The sequence below is a fragment of the Numida meleagris genome, chromosome 10, assembly GCF_002078875.1.
Source record: "Numida meleagris isolate 19003 breed g44 Domestic line chromosome 10, NumMel1.0, whole genome shotgun sequence".
NCBI lineage: Eukaryota > Metazoa > Chordata > Aves > Galliformes > Numididae > Numida > Numida meleagris.
The window spans coordinates 18,537,425-18,558,923 of record NC_034418.1 but is presented as its reverse complement, the minus strand read 5'-3'; the positions used below and the strand labels follow the sequence as shown (position 1 = coordinate 18,558,923).

The window sequence follows — 21,499 nt, the reverse complement described above, 5'->3', positions numbered from 1 at the left end:
TCACCCGCTCGGACGCCGGCACCTCGAAGTAGCCGTCTCCCCACAGCCGCTGGAACCGCAGCGGTTCCAACTCGCCCTCGGCCGAAGCTCCCTCAGCGCGGTCTCCGTCCGCCATGGTTGAGGCGCGCACGCGCACACCGCCTCCCGCCCACTGCGATGCGAGTAGTGCGCATGCGCAACGCTAAGCACGACCACCTCACGCATGCGCTCTTGCGACACCCCCCCCCCCCCAGTGTCACGCATGCGCTGTTCGGCCCTGCCGCTCATGCTGGGCCCAAGCAACGGTTGCTAGGCGACGCGCGGCCTGCAGGGCCTGGACCCCGCTCCCCGAATCGCCGTTCTGTCACCAGCCACCTCCTTCTCGTTCCAAACACTCGCTTTTATTGCCCGGCTCCCCACAGCGGCCAAGCACCTCCCCAACTGAGGAGGGTCAGGCCCAAGGGTAGGCTCTGGTGGTCTCCCTGTCCATCAGCACACAGGAGTCACGGCGGGGAACGAGGGGCCTCTGTCTGTGGGTCACGGTGTCCCCTTGTTAGCCGGCTCCTTGCTCTTGATCCCAGCTCCCTCGCTGGCTGCTGCCTTGGTGGCACTGGGAGGGCCTTCCACTGGCATTGCTTCAGTAACTTCATCCATGGGCGGCGTCACAGAAATCTGGGGTGTAGGAACGGTTTGGTTCTGATTGGTGAGGCCTTGCGCTGACTCTATTGAACAGAGGAAAAAAAGCCCAAAGTGAGGGATCACAATAATTTGCTTTAGAGGAGCAGAGGAGGAACAAGACACTGCTGCAGCATGCGGATCCAACACAACAAAGAGCTCCATGACTGCCCTGACAAGAAAGGAGATAAATCTGAAACTTCAGAGCTTTTCAGAAGCACAGTGAGAGCCGCTGCCCACCTGTCCCCCCCATATCCAGACACCTTCGCTATTTATAAAGTTGCTCGTTAAAACCTGACCAGCTGAGACCATGGCGCAATGGGAAGTGCCTCATTTTGTCCTCTCTTTTGTGGGACAGTGAGCAGGCAGAAGAAAGACCGAGACATCACAGATCTGAGAGATTTTATAGCACGTTAATAGCAGCAGCCTGTGATGTGTCATTCCTTGATCTCTCCCTCTGCCAGGCTGGAAATAAAATTTCCCTATCTTGAAAGAAATGAGTTCAAAATGAGGGCGAGTGATTGAGGCAAGCAGCAGCTCTGTGTGTGCCCGGAGAGGCAGTCCTGTCCTCCCCTATCCCCATTCCTGTCCTCACCCCTGTCCTCATCTGTCCCCATTCCTATCCCCATCCCAATCCCTGTCCTCATCACAGCACACAGTCTGGGACGCCATTACTCTTTGTGCTTATGTCCCTGCAGAGCAGCTGCCCCATGGCTGCTGGTGTGGCCTCGGTCCTTTTGTGATGTCCCGGCGACACGCACGTCACCAGCACAGTTCTGTCACCCCACCCCAGGGTCCACACCACGCCCCGACCCCATCCACGAGGCCGCCGTTCCATCCCTATTCCTGCCCACGTGCCCGCCCCGCCGCCAGGGGGCGCTCTCGTCAGAGGTTGGCGCGCTCACCCCGGAAGCGCCATTGGATGCACCCGGAAGCGGCGGCGATACCCGGAAGCGGCGGCAAGGCAGAATGGACGGTAAGGAGTGGTGAGGCGGGGGCTGCGCGGTAGCGGGCCTGGCGCGGTTCTGCAGTGCTGCGTGGGGGCTGTGTGGCCTCCCGGAATAGAAGGAGGCGTGGTGCTCTGGGTTCGGCCTGTCTCGGCCTTGGCTCCGTTGTGTCGTGGTGCTGAGGCCGTGCTCTCTTTCCCTTGCAGACACGCTCTTCCAGCTGAAGGTGAGAGCCCGGCGGCCCCTCTGGCAGTTCCGTAACGTACCGCCGCTCCGCGCCGTCCTCGTCACCAGGGGCCGGTAACGGCGTCCGGGCCGTCCTCTTCCGCCGTGTGCCCTGCTGCCCTCGCGAGGCCCGATTCTGCGGCTTCGCCCGGCACAGCTGCGCTCAGCCCTGCGCCCCGACATGGTGCCTGGGCTTCGGTGTCAGTGGCGGAGCCATCCCCGGGAGGAGAACCTGTCCCATCGGTGTTGGCATGAACAGGGCCTCCGGGTGGCGCTGCTCTGGTTTTCCCTGTCTGATGGAGGAAGGGAGCGTAGGGTGTAAGAGTAATCGTAATACACACATTGAAAAAAACCAAACTGAGCTACCACTTTTCCTGACTGGAATGGAACACCCTGGCTTGCTGAGATCTGCAGTGTGCTGCTGCTGCTCTGTTTGGCTTGCTGCTGCGGAAAGAGGGAGCCCGTCAGCCGAGCTTGTGCCTTAGGCAACCACTGCCAAACTTGTCCCCATCTCCACAGCGGGAGAACTGGCCCCCAACACGCTGTGCACGCTGGGAGCTTCCCTTGGTACAACCAGCGTTGCAGCCCTGGAGGGAGCCGGCACCTCCCCAGAATGTGATGGATCCGTGCTAAGCTAGGGAGCTGCGCCAGCTCACAGAGCTCATGTTGGCACCTTGTATGTGCTCTGTGAGCGGCCAGTGCCACAGAGGTGCTGCTGCTGCTGGCATCCCTGCTGTGTTCTGGCGCTAACCCGCAGCTTTCTTTACAGTTCACAGCGAAGCAGCTGGAGAAGCTTGCCAAAAAAGCTGAGAAGGACTCCAAGGCGGAGCAGGCCAAAGTCAAGAAGGTGGGTGGAAGCTTGTCACAAAGCCATGATGCTGGCACCCTGGATGCTGTGCTGAGCAGCTGGAGACCCTGCCTCCTTTTGTGCCCCACCAGCTATGTGCTGCTGGAAAAGGAAAAGGGGCAGTTTCTTCTCTTGCCCTCAGTATGTTTGAAGTCACACCCTGAGATCTTGAATCTGCTGAGCAGATGTAGTGTGTCACTGACACAGAGGGATTTAATTCCCTTCCAAGGGTGTGCTCAGTGTTTACAGAGGTCACAGATGAGCTGTTTCCTGCTGGAAGTCTGTCAGGCAGAAAAGGGGAGTGCTTGTTTATAAATATGGAGTGGCTTCGTGGTGCAGGCGGTTGCCCTTTGCTCTTCCAGGCCCTTCAGCAGAAGAATGTGGAGTGTGCTCGTGTCTACGCGGAGAATGCCATCCGCAAGAAGAATGAGGGGCTGAACTGGCTCCGCATGGCTTCCCGAGTGGATGCAGTGGCCTCCAAGGTGCAGACAGCAGTGACAATGAAGGGGGTAAGAGCCTCTGTTCTTCAGCACAGAGTTCTGAGAGCAGTCTGTGCCCTGCGTAGAGTGTTGGCTCCTCCCTTCTCACCTGCCTTGAACCTTGGACTTCCTTGTACTCAGATGAGGATCCTGTAAAGCTTTGCAGTGAGCCCAGTCACTCTCAGTTTAGTGAAGCTTCTGACATACCCACAGGGAGCTCTCCAGGCTGCTTTATTAGGGCTCTAATTAAGGAGGCGCATGCCTGCTGTGTTAGCTATTGCACATGTGTTTGTAGAGAGATGGGCTGGGACCCATCCTGCTCGGAGCTGCAGGGCTGGTGTGGTACTTCTGGCTGTGCTCTGCCTAGGGCTGTGTGCCAAGGGTTTACTCTCAGCAGGGATGACTTTCCTTCTGGACAGCATCCATGAAGCAATATCCTCTTGCAGGTCACGAAAAACATGGCTCAGGTGACCAAGGCTTTGGACAAAGCTCTGAGCTCCATGGACCTGCAGAAGGTGTCTGCAGTGATGGATAAGTTCGAGCAGCAGGTTCAGAATTTGGATGTTCATACATCGGTAAGTGGAGATGGCCTTGAGGGGTCTGAGTGGACTGGGACTGCTCTGTATTTCAGGTGCATGAGAGACACTGGGCAGGACACAGCGCTGCTGCCCAGCAGAGAAAGTGTTTTCTGTGTAAAGGGGCAAACCAGTGGGCAAGGGAAGAAAAGTAAAGGTGCTGTCCCAGCTAGAGATTACTCAGATGGAGCTGTGGAGGACTGCACTTCTCCCCTTTCTGCTGCAGCTCTGCTGTCAGGCTTGAGGCCATGGACGCTGTTCTGGTGAAGGGGCTGGTGACAATAAGGGGTCTGCAGCTTGATTTGTGAGGGAAAGAAGCCATGCTGAGCTGAGTGACTTTGCCTGTGAGGTAGGCTGACAGGCTGTCTCTGTTGCAGGTCATGGAGGACTCCATGAGCTCTGCTACCACACTGACCACGCCACAGGAGCAGGTGGACAGCCTCATCGTGCAGATCGCAGAGGAGAATGGTTTGGAGATCATGGACCAGCTCAACCAGCTCCCCGAGGGTGCTTCAGCAGTAGGGGAGAGCTCGATGCGCTCCCAGGAAGACCAGCTGTCACGGAGGTTTGTTCTCTCCCAGGTCCTTCACCTTATGTTGAAGCAGTTTGAATTCTTCCCAAGGGTCTCTCGCCAATGCGAAGAGAGTAAATTAGTGGAGTGTAGTTGGCTGAGTGGGTGCTGAGCCCCTTGGTAGTATTAGCTTAGGCAAGCCAGAGCCTGCAGCATCTGCCAGGCAGCCTCCGTGATGCTTTGTGAGGCCTGGGCAGGGTGCAGGCAGGCAGGCAAAGTAGCTGTTCAGGGCTAGTGACGGGGGCGGCTGCTGGCACCCGGCAGCAGGCTTCTCTCAATCCGGTGCAGAACCGTCTGCCCCTGCTCTGTGCTCAGCCTCACGCAGCTGCTACTGCTCTGGAACGCTTGATGCTGACCTTCAATCAGCTCCAGGAACAGGCTGTTTTGCTGGAACTGCCTCAGGAGGAACCGATGAGCTTCCTCTCCCTGTTCCCTCCCTGCTGCTCCCCATGAGGCTGCAGCCGGAGTCCCTCTGGAGGCTTCTGTGCGGAGCTCTGTCCCGCACGGCCTGGCTAGTGGGTCCTTCTGCCTGTTCCAGGCTGCTTTCATGCCGGTTTCCTCTTGTCTTTTCCCTTCCAGGTTGGCTGCCTTGCGGAATTAGATCTCCTGTCACCCCTGCGGACTGCTGCCATGCTGGTTGTATGGTGTATGGGGACGGAGGGACTCAGGACCCCTTCCCCTCTGCCTTTACCACGTCCTTGCTCTGACCTGCTGGCTGGGCAGGGCTGGCTCCTCCTGCAGCAGCGTGTCCCCAGCCCTGTCCGCCTCCCCGCAGACTCTTCTTTTGGGGTGCAGTAGTGACCAGAGCAGGCAGAGATCCCGACAGGGGGTGTGGAGCCAAGGACAGCCCTTCTCTGGGCTTGACGAGTACTTTGCCCATTCTTATTTTAGGGTGTTTTTCATTTGAGGGTTGCTGCTGGCTTTTCGCAGTGTCCCGTGATGCAGTGTGATTTAACACTAAATGAATCTTTCTGGAGGTGGGTCGCGGTGTCTGTGGGGTGCTGGCTGCCTGCCTCCTCCCTGTGTAGCCCATTTCTGTTGTTACCTGGCTTTGGGCTTCTGCGCCGTGGGCAGCGCTTCAGTGGGGACCTACAGCGAGCGTCTGTCCCCACAGAGCAGAGTTACAGCAGGTCGGGGGGGAGGCTGTGGTGTTTCTGGGGGGTTTGTGCCTTGCAGGAAGCAGCACTCTTGCCCAGCCGTCCCTGCTCGGTCCGTAGCCATATGTGGGTGCTCTGCTTGCAGGCTTCTCCTTGCACATTCACCTCGTCATGGCAGGCCAACCCCCCGTGCTTCTCTTGACCACAAAGTGACCTTTGAAACTCTCCTCCTGCCCTGCACAAGCCTGTGTGTGCGAATCCGTGCATCCACCACCTCCCACCACTACGGTTTTGCAACGAGCTCTCTGTGCCATGACTTCCCATGTGCCCTGGTCCGTGCCCGGTGCCCTGCAGCTGGGTGAGGATTGCAGCTGCTCCCAGCCTTGGTGACCGCAGGCTTATCCCGGCCTTCTGCTGCTGGGTGGGCGTGCTGGTGTAAATGCCAAACTGCCCTGAGTGTGCATCCTGCAGCCCTGTGCTGTGCCCGGCCCCTGGCTCTCCCTGCTGCCTCTGTTATCCCCACCTTGCTGCATCCTGTGTGTGCCTGAGCTGCTGCCTGCATTGGGCTGAGTGAGAGGGAACGCGGCTGCTCGGAGCCTTCCCCTGGGCTGAGGTTTTCAGTGCCCTTTTCCCATGACTCCCGGACACTGCCAAGGCGCTGGGTGGATGGGAAGCTTACAGGAGGGAAATGAAGTTTCCTTTGTCTCTCACAAAGCGGAATTCCAGGCTGCCATCAGTGGGCTGCAGCTGCCTGGCCCTGCATTGCTGGAGCCGAGCCGTGCAGCATGCAGCCAGCCCTGCTGCAGAGGGGCAGCTCTGCTTCATCGGCTGTAATGGGAACTTTCAGTCGTGTACAGCTGCAGTGGGAGTGGGGCCATGGCTGCTGCAGCGGCCGCGTGGTGAGAGGGCAGGCGGCTCCATCCCTTCTCCGATGCTGGCTCCCGGCGCCGGGGTCACGGACACCGCAGCGCTTGTAACAAAAACAATTCTCACTGCTTTGATTATTTTTTTTCTGAGTTCAATGGCCTTGGCAGCACGTGGCTAGTGACCGAGAGAGCCTTCTTCCCTCTTGCGCCGCGGTGGGGACGCGGGGTGGTAACGGGGAGGCCATGGGAGGTGCCTGCACCATGGAGCAGCACTGCCGCTGGCTCCTGGCCCTGCGTGGGCACCGTGTGTGGGGCTGGGGGCCGGGACGTGACCCGGAAAGACCCTGCCCCTGGAGTCGCTCCCTCTTCCCATGTGATTTTTCTCTGTGTCTCGATCTGTGGTGGTATTTTTTTAAAGCTTGTCTCGTTTGCCTTTTATCTTCTCCAAAACCCTGTTGATTACCGAATGCTGTTTTGAATAAACACTCTGAACATCCATCATGGTGTGCACGGGGGCTGAGGCAGAAGAGGGGCTCTGGGCTGTGCCTGTTCCCTGCTGTGGGTTGAAAACCCAACTGCAGTTGTGGACGGAGCATCCACAGCCACCGCGGGGCTGAGCTGAGGAGGAAGAGGCCCATTCCTGCAGCCTTCCTGCCCAGGGAAAGGGCAGCCAGCGCCTGCTGGGGGTCACAGCCTCCAGGGGTGGCTTGGGAGAAGGCCCCTGATGTATTAGGGACACCGAGCAGACGCGTCCCCACAGGGACCACTTCCCTTCCTGTGGCTGTGCTGGGGGAACTGGGCGAGCAGGGGCTGCCGCAGCCATGGCACGTCCAACACTGACGCAGGGAGCCCAGGATGGCTGCCTCCTTTCTAGATCCTTTTTCCCAGCTTCGTTTTTGGGCTGCTGAGCTCACTGCACTCTTCCCCACGCCTTTCGCTGGCCCTTGGGAGAAGCTCGGGCTTGCCAAGGGGAAGCCCCCAGCTCCACGAAGTGAGCTCAGGCATTTCCCACCCCGGGGACACAGACCTGTCACCAGAACCTGCCACCTGTGGGTGCCATCCCGGTGGGACTGGGGCTCATCCCCTCCCCGCTCCCCGCTGGCAGAGAGGGCTCTGTGCCTCAGCCAAATTGTGAATGCCACAGGAAGATGACTCTCCTGCACAAGCTTGTTTTTCTGGTGCCCAGAGCTGCCTCCGCTCCAAAGACACGCTGTTCCCAAATGTGAGAGGAAATTGCTAAGAAGATGATTGAGTAGCCAATTAATTAGCTAATGATTAATGTAAGCATCCTGCGGAGGCAGCCCCGCTGCCACCCTGGCCGCGTGTTGTTGCGGTGATGTCTCACTCCTGGTGCGGTGACAGCCCGAACACCGAGCAGGATGGCTTTATTTTGTGGCTAGGATGGGGCAGGATGTGGGCACTACGGCAGCAGGGTGCTGAGCAGGGGCAGCACCAGCACCAGTGCTGCTGACAGGGGCAGGGCTGGGCCGGCATCGGTGGTGGGGGGGGGCGAGTAGCCATAGGTCGTGCGGCACTCTCCTTCCAGCTCCTCCAGGGCGATGGGCTCCTCGAGGGGTAGCGTGCCCCGCAGGGACTCCTTCACCTGTGGGGCCGGGGTGAGTTTGCATCACATGGTGCTGTTTGCATCACATGGTGCTTTTTGCATCTCTGTGCTGCTGCCCAGACCCCCTGCTCTGCACGTCCCCATGCTCCCCTGAGCTCTGTGCATCCTCATGTCCCATTTGTCCATGTGCCAACGCATCCCAGTCTATGCACAACCCCTTCCCAGTGCATCCCTGTGCCCCATCCATTCCCATGCCCCCCTCTATCTCCCCATGCCCCACTCACCATCTCCACCCTCCTGAACACTCGCAGCAGGTTGTTGGCCAGCGCCGCGCTCACCTCCTGCTCCGTCCAGTTCCTGGCCAGCAGCTCCGCCACCAGCGCAGGGTACTTGGAGACGTCCTCCAGCCCCGTGGGCAGCCTGTGGCACCCGCAGCTCAAAGCCCGGCCCGGCAGCACCCCAACCCTGCACCCCCCAGGGGACACCCCATGCCCAGGGTCACCCCTTGGGCACTCCATCCCGCTCCCCATGTGCCATCACCCGCTTTACCCCGTGACACCATCATAGTCCCCGCCAAAGCCAACGTAATCGGCACCCGCCACCTTCTTCACATGGTCCATATGGTCTGTGGGCACAGAGGGGCCGGGTGAGGGGATGGGGTGACACTGTGCCCCCACCCCACCCCTGCCTGCTGCCTTACTTGCGACATCGGCCAGCGTGGCCATGTTGTTGCAGGTCACGTACTGGTTGTAGAAGTTGACCATCACCAGGCTGCCTGTGGAGGCCTGTGGGAGAGGTGGCCCTGAGCCCCGTGGCATTGTGCAGGACCCCCCCCCCTACCCCCGCCATGGACTCACCACCATCCGCAGCACATCGTCAGGCACGTTGCGGGCGTGCGGGCAGATGCTGTAGGCAGAGGAGTGGCTGAAGATGACAGGGGCTTTGGAGACGTTCAGTGCCATCTTCATGGTCTCCACTGAGACGTGGGCCAGGTCCACAATCATGCCCAGGCGGTTCATCTCCTCCAGAATAAGCTGTAGGGAGGGGGACAGGCGTGAGGACACCGCACACTGGGGACTGGCTGGTCCATGGCACTGCCACCTGGCTCCATCCCGCTCACCTTCCCAAAGGGCGTGAGGCCGTGGTGCACGGGTTGCTCCTCCTCGGTGTCCACCAGCCAGTTGTCAGCCCTGTGCCACCGGGACAGCATCAGACCCCGAGCCTCATCCCCATCCCCGGCACCCCCATCCCAACGACGTCCCCACGGTGGGGTACCAGGGTGTGTTGCAGCTGTGCGTCAGGGTCATGTAGCGCACGCCCAGGCGGTAGAAGGTGCGCAGCACACCCAGGCTGCTATCGATGGAGTGGCCGCCCTCCACGCCGATGAGGCTGGCCACCTTCTTGTCCCGGAACGCCTGCTCGATGCCTGCAGGAGCACAGCGGGCGCTCAGCCAGACAGGCACCAGCAACCCTGTGCCCCTCGCAGCCGGCCCCTCACTCACCTGCGCTGTCAACAACGCAGGCGAAGGTCTCGGGGTACAGCTCGCACATGCGGTGCACCACGTCGATCTGCTCCAGTGTGCGCTTCACCGCGTCCTTGTTCTGCGTGTCACAGGGCACGTACACCGACCAGAACTGGTGGGATGGCAACCGGTGAGTGCCCAGAGCCCCGGCAGGGGCTGTCCCGGTGCCCGTGCCCTGCTTGCTGTCCCACCTGGCCGCCCACGTGCCCAGTGTTCAGCTTGGGGATGTTGGTGTGGGTGTTGTTCAGCTGCGTCAGGTTGGATGCCGGCAGCAGCAGTTGGTTATTGAACAGTTTGAGGAGCTGCCAGGGCAGGTCATTGTGCCTGGGCCAGGGAGAAAGTGGGAGTAGGGGATTGTCTGCCCAACCAATCAACCACTTGGCTGCCCATCTGCCTGCCTGCATTGCCATCCATCCATCCATCCATCCATCCATCCATCCATCCATCCATCCATCCATCCATCCATCCATCCATCCATCCCACACCCATCCACCCACCCATCCAACCATCCATCCTCCCCTTCCTCCCTCTTCCCTTCCCTTTGCCCCTCCCTTCCTCCCTCCACTTCTGTCCCTCCCTCTTCCTGCCCCTCCCTCCATCCATCTGTCTGTCCCTCCAGGGTCTGTCCCACCCATCCATCTGTGCCACCAGGAAGAGCTGCCCAGAAGAAGGAGTGCGGTTCCCCTGCTGGGATCCCCCCATGCAGCCCCACCCATCCATCCCCACCCACTCCTCGCCCCCTGCATGACTCCAGCCCCACGTCCCTGCCCAGAGATGTCACCACCACCGCCACTACCACCACCACCGCGTGTTGTTACAGACCCAGCAACATCACTGGGGAAGTTCTGGGGCTCCCACAGCCTCACATCCCCTGGCTCCCAAAGCTCCACTCCCACTGTCTGGGGTGCTCTGGGCTGTGTGACAGCTCCATACCCGTGGGGGCACCACCAGGAATGGTGGCACGGCAGAGGGCTGGGACATCCCTAAGGACACGATCCCGCAGGACTTCCCCTGGGGCAGCCTGACCCCATGCTTCCCAGCACCACCCCTGGCCTGGCTGCTGGGGATCCCCCTGACCACACGGCCCCAGGTACCGCACGGGATCCCCCGGTAGGGCCGTTCCCACGCATCTCCAGGGTGCTCGGTGCGGGCATTCCCTGGGCAGCGCCGTCCCCGCGTGGTGTCCCCTGGGTGCTTGGTGCAGGCATTCCCCCGGCAGGTCCATGGGGCTTTCTGTGCTGGGGATTTCTCAAGGAACCGAGAGCCCGTCCCGCAGTGCCACGCAAGCTTTGAAGCGGCTGCGTGGCCGTGCTCACCCATCGATGACCGGCGTGGCGTTCATGATGCGCTCGGCCTCCTGCTGGAACTGCTGCCCTGAGCAGGGCAGCAGCAGGCACGGCAGCAGCAGGCACAGCAGCAGCACGCTCCCGCGCAGCATCCTCGAGTGGGGCGCCGGCGCTGGGACGAGATCTCTCCCCTGCTGCCGTGGGATCCCGCTGAGTGCTCCCACACTGCTTGCTGCCCTTCCCCGTGGTAAATCAATAACCAGCACCGGGGCCATAAACCCACCCTTGCACCCTGCACCCCAACCCCAGCAGTGCCCGGGCACCGCGACGGCCTCTGCAGTGCAGCGCGGGGTGACACGGGGACGCGCATAGCTGTGGTTACGCTCCCGGCCCCTCTAACACAGCACAGATTTTTTCTGCTGGGAAAAAGTGCTGCTCCCATCCGTGCCTCGGCCTCCCTGTGCCGGCACCCCCAGCCCCAGCCCGGCACCCCCAGCCCCAAAGAAGCACCCCCAGCCCTGTGCCCCCCATGCCATGGGGTCAGGCAGGACATGCTGCCTGGTACCCCTGTCCCCAGCTCACCGCCAGCCCTGGGACACTCGGGCAGCTGCTCCCCGTTGTGGCTCTGAAATATGTGTTCCGGCTTGCGTGCTGCTTGGGGCTGGAACGGGCTCCGGCCACCCCAGAGCCAGCCCCCATCGTGGCGGCGGGTGGGGGCTGAGCACCAGGGCACCCCACAGCTCTGTGCCTGGGCCATCTGGCTCCGTGGGCTGGGAGACAGCGGTGGGGTGGCACGGACAGCGGTGTTGGTGCCGTGGGGGGAAACTGAGGCACACACCCACTCTGCGGCACATCCTGTGTACAGGGCCATGGGCGGCCCTGGGGACTGGGGTGGCTGAGTGCTGGGAGCGGTGTGGGGCCACGTGGAGCAGAACCATCCCCAGATCGTTGTCCTGGGGTGTCCGGGCTGGAAACATCTCTGCAGCACTGTGAGCACAGCCATGGGGCACCAAGGCCTCCTACGTATGGGGCGTGGCATAGGGCTGGCACCCCATGGCACAGGGGTCACTCACGGGGCCAACGAAGCTCCCGTGCACCCCATGGGGGCTTGCAGCCCCCCAGCGCTCCCCACATTCCCCATTGGCTCAGCCACGTGCTCCCCATGGTGGCCCCATCCCGGGACGACCCCGCAGCCCCATCCCCATGGCCACGCTCCCCTCGTGCTGGCCCCACGCAGCCGCCCTCGGCCCCCTGCCAGGAATGTGTCAGAGGGGGGGCCCGGGGAAGGCCCCACCCCACGCCCTCTGTCTGCCGCTCAGGCTTCCTCTTCTGCAGTTATTTAACCGCCGTCCCATCACGTCTGGCACAGCCGGGTCATGGAGCGCCTGGAGGTAACGGAGACCTTCGCTGGCATCGCGCTGCCCGGGCACCTCCACACCGCAGAGTCCCTGCAGTTTGCCACCAACTTCCCCTTCCGTGACACCGATGTGGTCATCGTCACCTACCCCAAGTCGGGTGAGTGGCGGCGGGTGGGGAGGGGACAGGGCTGGGGACGCTGTGGAGGGGATGGGGGGCTCTGAGACTCAGCCCTCGCCATCATTGGACCCCGGCACTGCCTGCGTGGCTGGGCTGGGGCCGGGAGCGGGGCCAGCCCCACACAACAACTGTCCCCTCCCAGTGCAACTGCACAGCTGGGGGTCCCGGCCCCACCACCACGCAGGAGGGGATGGCCACCCCATGCCTCCCCCTGCTGCAGCCCTGTCCCTGCCACATCCCCACCCCTAGCCCGGAGCAGTGAGTGGGGGCTACAAAAGGGCAGCGCTCCTGTACTGCGCTGCCAGTCCAGCTGTGTCCCATGCCACGTTGCACCGTGCTGTGCCACGGCACACAATGCCCTGCTGCGCTGCTCTGTGCCGTGGTGCACTGCAACACGTGACACTGCTGTGCTGAGCCATGCCAGGCTGTGCTGAGCCATGCAGTGACAAATCAAGACACGCAGTGCTGTGTCATGCTGTGCCATACCGAGCTGTGCCGTGCCATGCCATGCTATGCCATACCATTCTGTGCCATGCCGTGCTATGCTGTGCCATGCCATGCCTTGCTGTATCAAGTAATGCCGTGCTGTGCCAATCTCTGCCATACCACGCTGAGCTACACCGTGCCATACAGTGCCATGCTGTGCTGTATCAAGCAATACCATGCAGTGCCACTCTGTGCCATATTGTTCCATACCATGCAGTGTCAGGCCATGTTGCATCAAGCTGTGCCGTGCCGTGCCATGCTGTGCCGTGCCGCGCTGCCCCATGCAGGGCAGGGGTGCCCTGACGGCAACCTCCCCAGGCACCACATGGATGCAGGAGATCCTGACGCTGCTGTACAGCCATGGGGATGCGCAGCCAGCCAAGACCATCCCCAACTGGGAGCGCGCGCCCTGGCTGGAGCAGATCCACTTCCGCAGCTCGCTGCGGGACACAGCCACGCACCGCCTCATCACCAGCCACCTGCCCGCCCGCGTGCTGGGCCCCCGGCTGCAGGGCAGCAAGGCCAAGGTGAGGGTCTGTGGGCACAGCCCACGTCTGTGGGTCTGTCAGCTCACAGGGCAGCTGAGCCTGAGGTGTCCCCCCCCCAGGTGATCTACGTGGCCAGGAACCCCAAGGACGTGGTGGTCTCCTATTACCACTTCCACCGCCTGGCCAAGTTCCTGCCCGACCCCGTTTCCTTTGACGCCTTCCTCCAGCAGTTCCTCGAGGGCAAAGGTAAGGGCTGGGGAGACATGGGGGCTGTGCTGGGGGCGGCCGTTGGCCCCCGTCACCTCCTGCATCCCTTCAGTACACTACGGCTCCTGGTTCGAGCATGTCAAGGGCTGGCTGGGCCAGCGGCAGCTCCTCGATATCATCTACATCACCTATGAGGAGCTGCACCAGGTGAGCCCCGCTTCCCCATGTCCCCCATCCCCGTGTCCCCCGTCCCCCATCTCACCCTCCGTGCCCAGGACCTGCGTGGCGCAGCGCAGCAGCTCAGTGCGTTCCTGGGCGTTGCGCTGGATCAGCGGACGCTGTTGGCGCTGGAGCAGCACTGCAGCTTCGCGGCCATGCGGGACAACGCCATGGCCAACTACACCCTGATCCCCCCCGAGATCATGGACCACAGCCAGGGCCGCTTCATGCGCAAAGGTGAGGGGTGCGTGGGGCACGGTGACGGGCACCCCGGCGTCGCCAGGGCCCGGTCCCAGCGCTGCCGTCCCCCAGGCATGGTGGGCGATTGGCGCTCCCACTTCTCGCCGCCGCAAAACGCCCTCTTCGACCGCGTGTACCACGAGGAGATGCGTGATGCCGAGCTGAGCGCTCACTGGGCCATGGGGTGAGGGACGGGCAGCCCGCACAGCGCGCGGCGCACGTCCCAGGGATGGGGAGCGGCGGCTCCGTGCCCCATGGCGGGGAGGGGTTCCCAGCCACACGCCGCCACCGTCCCCATGGCTGCTGTCCCCCGGTGGCCGTGACCCCCCGACCCCTCTCTTCCTGCAGCGCGGTGGGGAGCGCGGCCTCACTTGGGAAAGAATAAATATTTATTGCCATTCCCCTGCCGGCAGCACATTCCCAGGGTGGGGGCCGGGCAGCGCCGTGCTCTGGCGCCAGGAAGTGGCGGCATTGTTGGGGTGGGGACCCATCCTAGGCCATTACCTGGGTGCGGCCGTGGCAGAATGGCCGGGACATCCACAGCGTCACCACGGGACCCCATCCCAGAGCACCCCCTCATTGCCCTCGTGCCCTGCAGCACCGCCTGCCCCAGCCCCAGGGGCTGCCTGTACCCGTGCCCCCCAGCGGCGCCGTACTGCTGCACTGCCAGCAGCGGCCTTACGAAGAGCTGATAAAGCACAAGAAATGCCAGTCATTAACCCCATCAATTAAACATTGATTAGCGGCAGCGCACACCTCACACCCACAGGGGGGACACAGCCCTGGTGGGGGGCTCAGCCCCCCCTGCCCGCACCGAGGGCCGAACACAGCTGCAGCCCCAACGGGTTTCTATGGCGACATCCGTTTTCTGGCTTGATAGGGATGAATCAGGAGCTATAAATATGACGGATCGGGCACCGCGCTCTGCCCGTTGCCAGCATTGTCCCTGCTCTGGGACAGGGACATGGCCACGAGGACAAGCCCTGTGCCAACTCCTTGCCAGGGGACAGCACAGCCCCAGCGGGGACACCCAAGGCAGGGCCCGGGGCACACAGCGGTGGCACCACGCATGGCACATGACACACAGCACATGGCACACAGTACACAGCGCATGGCACATAGTGCAGGGCATACAGAGCATGGCACTTAGCTTATGGTATATAGAGCATGGCACATGGCACACAGCACAGGGCACATAACACACGACACACAGTGCATAGCACACGGCACATAGCGCATGGCAAATAGCACATGGCATGTAGCACATGGTAAATAGTGCATGGCCCGTAGCGCATGGCACACAGCAGCACTCAGCAGGCAGCCCATGGCACAGCACATGCCATGGCACAAGGCACGTGGCCCAGCACACAGCACGTGGCACACGGCAGAGGTATCGTGCAGGAGGGTACCTCTCCCTGCCTCCATGCCCTGGATTTTTGTGCTGCCGAGGCCGCGCAGTGGGGCAGCACCAGCACAACTTGAAAGCAAAAAAGTACAGCAGCTACAAAGCACTGCCACCTCTCATTCAGCGGCCGGTGGCTTTCAAGTGACAAATCCCCGCTAATGAGAGATGTGGCCAGGTACTGGGCAGCTGGGGGCTGCTTTCAGCTTTTGTTCCCTTCCATCCCCACTTCCCTGCTGCAGAATGGGGCTGTGCCCACGGGTGGGGTACCGAGGCAGAGCAGTGGGCTGAATCCCCCCATCCCAGCACCCCATGGAGTGCCCACGGTTGTGGATTCTGTGCGACGCAGCAGCGCTCCGTGGGTGCCGATGCCCAGAGAGCAGATGGCACAGGGAAAGGGCAGCTTGCTTTATTGGCCCAAGGATGGGTTCGTCATGCAGCCTCAAAACAACACACAGACAGACAAGCACGGAGCACAGGGACAACGGGGACAGCAGGGGACCGAGCGGGGACATGGGGACCTGGCCACCCCACGCGGCATGGCACAGTGACCTGTGGCGGCACCGGGGCTGTCCCCATCCCCATACAGGCACACTCACTAGGGCGAGCCCAGGCTGGAGTCAGGGGTGTGGGGCTGAGGGCAGCGCGGGGGGAAGGCCTTGTAGCTGTAGTACTCCACCACCTGCTTGGGCACCTCGGCCAGCACGCACTTGGCCAGCGCTGTCGGGGACGCCTGTGGGACAGGGTGGGGTGGGATGGGTGAGCTGATGTCAGTGGCACCCAGCACGGGGGGCACAGGGTGGGGGGAACAGGAGCGCTGGAGGACCCACTCACATTCTTGAACTCGCGGAAGGGGACGAACTGGACGATGTCGCGCAGCACGGGCTCGCCCCGGGGGGAGCGCAAGACGCCGTCGTCGCCGTCCAGGATCTGCATGTCGGTGAAGTCGGCGTTGCCCACCCCCACGATGATGATGGACATGGGCAGGTAGGAGGCGCGGACGATGGCCTCCCGCGTGTCTGCCATGTCCGTCACCACGCCGTCCGTCAGGATCAGCAGGATGAAGTATTGCTGGGGACAAAGGGACATCAGGGACACCCCCGGTGCCGCGCACCCCATGCACACGGGTGGAAACGCGTACACGGGGCCGTACCGATGCCTCCTTGGTGCGCTCCTCATCCGCCGCCACGCGGGCCACCTTGGAGATGATGGGGGCCACGTTGGTGGGGCCATACAGCTGGATTTTGGGCAGGCAGCTCTGGTAGGACTCCACCACGCCCTGGATGCCTGCGGGGGTGCGGGGTGAGGGGGTGCCAGCACGGCTGGGGGGTGCGGGGATGGCATCGGGCACCCACACTACGGGGCTGCGCTCACCCTCGCACTCGTCGTTGTCGGGGTTGAAGTTGATGGCGAAGTCGTGGGAGACCTGAGGGGGCAGAGGGGTGAGGGCGGCTGGGGGGCAGCAGGATGGGCACATCCCATGGGTCCTGGCACATCCCAGGGGCCCCAGCCCCATACCTCGTACTTGGGGGGGATCCGTGCACCAAAGCCCAGAGCGGAGAACTTTTTATCGCTGCAAGGGAAGGGGTTTGTGGAGCCCCAGCTTGGTGGATGCCAGCACCAAAAGGGGTGCCACCTGCGTGTCCTAGCCCCACGGTGGCCATCACCGCAGTGTCCTGGCCCTGGGGTCCCCCCACCTGTCGTAGTCCTGGCAGATCTCGCCCACCGCCACGAGCGCCTTGAGGTACTCGTTAGGCTGGTAGGGGTTGATGTAATGCAGGGAGCAGCTGTTGCGGGGGTCCCCGTTGGAGGCTGTGAAGTCGATGGCCACCTGGTGCAGGGGGTGTCGGTGAGGTCCCCGGTGCCCCCGGAGGCAGGGGCGGCCCCGAGCAGCTCTCCCAGCATCGTGGTGTGGCCCCGGCCCCGATGGAGCAGTGCTCACCGTGAAGTGGATCTGGCAGCCGCCCATGATGTAGTCCAGGAAGGAGTAGACCCTGTGGATCTGTCAGACCAACCCATGTCAGCCACCGGTGCCCCAGCAGCAGCCTGGTGCGGCACAGCACAGCTCAGCACGACACGTGGGCGCTCACCTTCAGGTCCAGCAGCACCACGACCCCCGAGTTCTTGTAGTTGCGCTTCTTGATTTTGTACTTGGGGTTCATGCACTCCCACTGCACCTGCAGCATGCGGCACCCGCGCTGCCCGGGTACGGCCCCACAGCCCCCAGCCCCATTGTGCTGCGGCCCCACAGCCCCCGGCCCCATGCCACAGCCCGGGCTGATGGCAGCAGGCCTATCCATCCCTTCCCCAAAGAGAAACCAGTGGAGAATCTGGGAGGTGCCTCCTGGAATAGGGGCCGACGGCAAGCCCAAAGGCTGCACCCCAACCCCGCTGGCCACGTCCCCATGTCCCCACCTTGTTTTCCCCCATTGCCTTCTGCATCTCCTCGAAGGTGGTGAAGAACTCGCCGATGAAGTCGTGCTTTCCCCGTGAGTCGTAGTCCCACACGACGCACTACGGGGGTGGGGGTCAGCGCTGCCCAGCTGCATGCCCCCACCCCTACACCTGCCCGGGGATAGGGTCCCATCACCCTTCCTCACCCTCAGCTTCCTCTTCTCCTCACAGCTGCAGAGGGAGTTCAGAGAAACCTTGAAGGGCTCCCAGATGGGGCTCAGGTTGTTCTTCACCACCTGGAGGCGAGAGGGCTCAGCAGGACCGGGCATCTATGGGGCAGCTGTGGGACGGAGCCAGCCAGCCTCACCTCGGTGCGGTACACCAGCTGCTCACTGCTGTCGTCGTCGATGCGGTAGATCTCCAGGAAGGGATCAGACTTGCTGAAAAGGTCCTGGAGAAAAGAGGATGGGGCCCATCAGAGCAGAGAACAAGCAGCCTCATCCACCCATCCACTTATCCAACCCATTCCATCCATTCCACCTCAACCCATCCATCCCGTCCCATCCAACCCATCCTGTCTCATCCATCCCATCCCACCTAACCTATCTCATTCGTCCCATTCCCCCCCCCCCCCCACCTGCCCTGCTCACAGGCTGCTCACCTTGTCATCCAGCTTCTTGGCCCTGAAGGCCAGCTCCACGTAGCCGTTGTTCCCTGAGATCTCCTCGGAGATGACCTGCCAGGACACCCAGCCACAGGGAGCTCAGAGTCATTCCATCCTTCCCCTCCCTGTCCCGTGCCCCATTTTGGTGTCACCACACACCCAGCCCAGCACCACCGCATTGTCCCAGCCTCACGCCCTCCCAGCTCCGCAGCTCCGAGCCACCCATGCTCCCCAGACTGATGCCACCGCAGCGTCGCACCTCGGTTCCTGCACACACCCAGCCCCATGTCACTCACCGTGATGGTGGATTTCCCCGCAAACTTCCCGTATTTGAGGAACAACGGCTTCGTCACCCGCTTCTGCGCCACGATCTGCCGGACAGGACGGGCTCAGCGCGGACACAGCCCGCAGGTGGCGGGGGCCAGCACGGCGGGGGCTCACCTGCCCCACGGTGCACTCCATGCCCCCCAGGAAGTCATCGTCGTGCGTGCCCACGCCGGCCTGCCCGTGGCTGTCGTACACCTCGAAGCGCAGCTTCTGCACCTCCTCGAAGTAGTAGTCCACCGTGAAGATCTTGGCGAAGACGGGGTTCAGGTTGCTCTTGATGACCTCGCTGCGGTCCACCTGCGGGGCACGGGGTCACTCCAGCCCGGCCCCAGTGTCTGGGCCCCGGCGTGGTGGGGCGGAGACTGCGCGGCCGTGGGCTCCTCAAACGGTTCCGCAGAACCTCCAGAAAACACTTCTCCTGATGAGCTGGGATTTGCTCAGTAGAGGCAATTATGGGCCACTCTCCTATCAGTGCAATTCAGCCTTCAATTGGCTCAAGTGCACGATGTGCTGCGCTGGGGCTGTGAGGCACAGGGCTGGAGGCAGCGGGGGGAGCTGCCCGGAGCTGGGGTGTGGGCACAGGGAACAAAGGGACATGGGGAAAGAGGGACGTGGTGGCACAGGGGTGCAGGAACATGAGAACAGAGGGATATGGTGGCATAGGGGTGCAGAGACATGGAGACACAGGGAGAACAGTGGGGATGCAGGGACAACAGGCAGCTGCCGGCTGGACCATTAATCCATGCACAAGCATTTCTCTGCTCACACTGATCCCGTGGCAAAAGCACACCACTGCAACACCGTGCCTGGCGCAGGAGTAAGGCATGTCCCTGGGTGCCAGCACTGGGTCCTGGGGGCACTGCACCCTCCAGGGCGAACCTCATACCAGTGGGGCTGCAGCCACAGGGATGCTCGTGCTCTGTGTCGTGCTTTGCCCTGGGCTAATTGAACCCAGATAGCAGCCGGCAGGAGAGGGGCTGGGCACAGGAGAGAGCTGCACCTTGCACAGGGGGATGCATCCCAGCGAGGGTCCCCCACTGCTTGCTTTAGCTCCGGCTCCAGCTCACAGAGTCAATTACATGCAGAGGGGTTTAGTGTTAAATCTGCTGGCTGAGCAGCACTGATTAGTGAGCGTGGAGCCGCTGGAACCAGCCAGGACCCGTGCACTGTGGGCACGCCATTCCTGGGCACTGCCAGAGCCACAGAGCTCCGGGAAGTTCGCTCTGAGCCAAGCCCTGTGCTGTTTGTGCTGTCCCCACGCACCGCCCGAGCATCCCACAGTGCCCCACCACGGGGCCATGCCCTGCACCTTGCTCCCCACGTCCTTCACCCCACCCCGAGCCCTGCACCTTGCACCCCGCAGCTTGTGCCAGCGCCGTGCCCCACAACTCACGCCTGGCTCCCATCCCACGGACACCGCACCCACCCCAGCTCTGTCCCTGCCCCATCCCCATCCCATTGCCCGTGCCCTGCCTACCTCCACCCACTGGCCCTGGGACTGCATGAGCAGCAGGACGCAGGGGTCCGACTTGTTGAGGGTGTCGCGGTCCAGGAGGTGCCTGCAGCTCACCCGCAGCTCCACCTTGGAGAGGACGGCCAGCGACGCCTGCGAGGACGGCTCGGGCGCTTCGCCCATGGTGGCCGTGGTGCGGGGGGCGGCCGGGCGCGACGGGGGGCAGGCGGCTCCGTGGGCCAGGGGCATGCGGGGTACGGGGTGGCCCTGCAGCCTCAGTGTCAGTGCACGGGGCAGGTGCCTGTCCTGCCCGGGGCACGAGGCCCCGCAGTGCTAGGCGTGGGGATGGAGCCCGGGAGCCGGTGGGTGCTGCTGGGGAATCAGCAGGCTCCCAGGGCAGGGTGGGTGTTGGGGACTCCCCGGACTCGTTGAGGTGAAGTGGCCGGTCCCGGTGGTCCTGGGGAGCCCTGCAAGGTGTCAGGACACCGTGAGGTAAACCAGAGTTGGCCACATCTTACTGTCACCATGCAGAACTAGTGGCATGCTAGGGTGTCGGGAGAATTCTGCCCCACTGGGAACACAAAGCCACTCTCCACCTGGATGCTGGCAGGGCTCAGCCTGGCGATGCTGCAGCGCCGGCTCTACCACCCCATCCCCAACCCATCCCCTTCATCCTCATCCTATCCTCACTGTGCCTCCTCCATCCCCATTCCCACTCTCCTCCATCCCATCCCCGTCGCTCCCAGTCACAGCACCCAGGCTCTGCCCGGTGCCACCCTCCCGCAGCATCCTCCCCACCGCACCCATCCCGTGCCAGGAGCCACTGCCACCCGGCCGAAGTTTCCATGTGAAGTCACGTAGGGCCACGCTCTGCCCGGCACACGGCTCACATACCTGGTGTGCACCATCCCCTCCCCAGCATCCCGACACCGCTGTGCGTGCCCCGGCAGAGGGATCCCGGTGCCCCCGCCCTGCCCGCCCCCCCCTCACCTGTGTGCCGGGGCTCAGCGCGCTGCCGGACGAGGGCTGGGGCCGGTGTGTGCCAGCCGGAGCCGCGTGCCAGCCGGAGCTGCGCCGCTGCCACCTCCACACAACTGACTCAAGCTGCAGTTCGGGAGCGGAGCCCTAAGAGGGAGACTACAATCTCCGTTAACCGCCTCGCTGCCGGCACCGGAGCGCAGCCCGCCCGTGGGCACCAAGGCTGCCAGGGGTCCCTGGTACAGCTGGCAGCACCACAGCACGTGCCACAGCTCCAGCATCACCCCCAGCCTCCTCCCCTGCCCTGCCCCGCTCTCACCCCATGCACCCCGTGGTCCATCACTACCCCCTACGAGGTGCCCAAGGCCCATCCCTATCCCACGCGGCCCCGTCCCTCTGTGCTCCCTCCCAGAGCCACCCTCACTGCAGGGACAGGCAGAGCTGTCCCAGTGATGCTGGGTCACCAGGTGC

The 21,499-nt window shown here is 62.8% G+C and overlaps 5 protein-coding genes across 16 annotated transcripts in view; 2 read left to right on the top strand and 3 right to left on the bottom strand.

Annotated features, from left to right (window-relative positions):
• CDK10 (cyclin dependent kinase 10) overlaps positions 1 to 175 on the bottom strand; it is a 5,117-nt gene extending 4,942 nt beyond the window's left edge. For 2 of the 6 annotated variants that reach the window (XM_021408710.1, XM_021408709.1), the window contains exon 1: positions 5 to 175. In XM_021408710.1, the coding sequence (XP_021264385.1) occupies positions 5 to 115 (111 nt within the window). In that variant the 5' untranslated portion in view covers positions 116 to 175. The remainder of the gene's footprint in view (positions 1 to 4) is intronic. The other 4 variants (XM_021408708.1, XM_021408712.1, XM_021408711.1 and 1 more) reach the window with 4 other exon arrangements.
• On the top strand, positions 1,548 to 6,759 carry CHMP1A (charged multivesicular body protein 1A). Its single transcript, XM_021408715.1, has 7 exons — positions 1,548 to 1,630; positions 1,808 to 1,827; positions 2,596 to 2,673; positions 3,036 to 3,182; positions 3,599 to 3,727; positions 4,105 to 4,292; positions 4,878 to 6,759. The coding sequence occupies exons 1-7, from the start codon at positions 1,624 to 1,626 to the stop codon at positions 4,897 to 4,899; spliced, it is 591 nt and encodes a 196-aa protein (XP_021264390.1). The 5' UTR covers positions 1,548 to 1,623; the 3' UTR covers positions 4,900 to 6,759.
• On the bottom strand, positions 7,315 to 11,916 carry DPEP1 (dipeptidase 1 (renal)). Of its 2 annotated transcripts, none has more exons than XM_021408818.1 (11): positions 11,217 to 11,916; positions 10,665 to 10,828; positions 9,540 to 9,672; positions 9,328 to 9,460; positions 9,101 to 9,251; positions 8,946 to 9,015; positions 8,683 to 8,859; positions 8,526 to 8,610; positions 8,375 to 8,450; positions 8,110 to 8,245; positions 7,315 to 7,864 (listed from the first exon to the last, which is right to left on the bottom strand). In XM_021408818.1, the coding sequence occupies exons 1-11, from the start codon at positions 11,331 to 11,333 to the stop codon at positions 7,682 to 7,684; spliced, it is 1,425 nt and encodes a 474-aa protein (XP_021264493.1). In that variant the 5' UTR covers positions 11,334 to 11,916; the 3' UTR covers positions 7,315 to 7,681. The 2 variants fall into 2 exon arrangements, with proteins under 2 accessions (XP_021264493.1, XP_021264494.1); XM_021408819.1 differs by having other exon boundaries at positions 10,665 to 10,825; positions 11,217 to 11,915.
• LOC110404479 (sulfotransferase family cytosolic 2B member 1-like) lies at positions 11,961 to 14,210 on the top strand. 2 transcript variants are annotated; one of them, XM_021408820.1, is made up of 6 exons: positions 11,961 to 12,149; positions 12,975 to 13,183; positions 13,264 to 13,390; positions 13,464 to 13,558; positions 13,627 to 13,807; positions 13,883 to 14,210. In XM_021408820.1, the coding sequence occupies exons 1-6, from the start codon at positions 12,011 to 12,013 to the stop codon at positions 13,996 to 13,998; spliced, it is 867 nt and encodes a 288-aa protein (XP_021264495.1). In that variant the 5' UTR covers positions 11,961 to 12,010; the 3' UTR covers positions 13,999 to 14,210. The 2 variants fall into 2 exon arrangements, with proteins under 2 accessions (XP_021264495.1, XP_021264496.1); XM_021408821.1 differs by having other exon boundaries at positions 12,011 to 12,149; positions 12,874 to 13,183.
• On the bottom strand, positions 14,289 to 21,415 carry CPNE7 (copine 7). 5 transcript variants are annotated; one of them, XM_021408817.1, is made up of 16 exons: positions 21,041 to 21,415; positions 20,075 to 20,517; positions 18,712 to 18,894; positions 18,567 to 18,641; positions 18,268 to 18,342; positions 17,974 to 18,057; positions 17,813 to 17,902; positions 17,628 to 17,726; positions 17,303 to 17,389; positions 17,155 to 17,214; positions 16,910 to 17,043; positions 16,731 to 16,785; positions 16,587 to 16,638; positions 16,366 to 16,499; positions 16,047 to 16,283; positions 15,714 to 15,945 (listed from the first exon to the last, which is right to left on the bottom strand). In XM_021408817.1, the coding sequence occupies exons 2-16, from the start codon at positions 20,297 to 20,299 to the stop codon at positions 15,811 to 15,813; spliced, it is 1,725 nt and encodes a 574-aa protein (XP_021264492.1). In that variant the 5' UTR covers positions 20,300 to 20,517; positions 21,041 to 21,415; the 3' UTR covers positions 15,714 to 15,810. The 5 variants fall into 5 exon arrangements, with proteins under 5 accessions (XP_021264491.1, XP_021264488.1, XP_021264492.1 ...); XM_021408816.1 differs by having other exon boundaries at positions 14,289 to 16,283; XM_021408815.1 differs by having other exon boundaries at positions 17,303 to 17,902.

What these genes read in the sequence shown, in the direction of transcription:
- CHMP1A (XM_021408715.1), top strand. An exon ending in CAGCAGTGACAATGAAGGGG is followed by an intron (nt 3,183 to 3,598) that starts GTAAGAGCCTCT and finishes ATCCTCTTGCAG; the next exon opens with GTCACGAAAAACATGGCTCA. An exon ending in ATTTGGATGTTCATACATCG is followed by an intron (nt 3,728 to 4,104) that starts GTAAGTGGAGAT and finishes TCTCTGTTGCAG; the next exon opens with GTCATGGAGGACTCCATGAG.
- DPEP1 (XM_021408818.1), bottom strand. Translation starts at nt 11,333, where the DNA reads ATGGGGGCTGGCTCTGGGGTGGCCGGAGCCCGTTCCAGCCCCAAGCAG. An exon ending in GCCACGCCGGTCATCGATGG is followed by an intron (nt 9,673 to 10,664) that starts GTGAGCACGGCC and finishes TCCCTGGCCCAG; the next exon opens with GCACAATGACCTGCCCTGGC. An exon ending in TGTTCAGGAGGGTGGAGATG is followed by an intron (nt 7,865 to 8,109) that starts GTGAGTGGGGCA and finishes CCGGCCCCACAG; the next exon opens with GTGAAGGAGTCCCTGCGGGG.
- LOC110404479 (XM_021408820.1), top strand. Translation starts at nt 12,011, where the DNA reads ATGGAGCGCCTGGAGGTAACGGAGACCTTCGCTGGCATCGCGCTGCCC. An exon ending in GCAGTTCCTCGAGGGCAAAG is followed by an intron (nt 13,391 to 13,463) that starts GTAAGGGCTGGG and finishes GCATCCCTTCAG; the next exon opens with TACACTACGGCTCCTGGTTC. An exon ending in CCTATGAGGAGCTGCACCAG is followed by an intron (nt 13,559 to 13,626) that starts GTGAGCCCCGCT and finishes CTCCGTGCCCAG; the next exon opens with GACCTGCGTGGCGCAGCGCA.
- CPNE7 (XM_021408813.1), bottom strand. Translation starts at nt 20,299, where the DNA reads ATGCCCCTGGCCCACGGAGCCGCCTGCCCCCCGTCGCGCCCGGCCGCC. An exon ending in TGGAGTGCACCGTGGGGCAG is followed by an intron (nt 18,642 to 18,711) that starts GTGAGCCCCCGC and finishes CCTGTCCGGCAG; the next exon opens with ATCGTGGCGCAGAAGCGGGT. An exon ending in GCTGCCAGATCCACTTCACG is followed by an intron (nt 17,044 to 17,154) that starts GTGAGCACTGCT and finishes CCCCTGCACCAG; the next exon opens with GTGGCCATCGACTTCACAGC.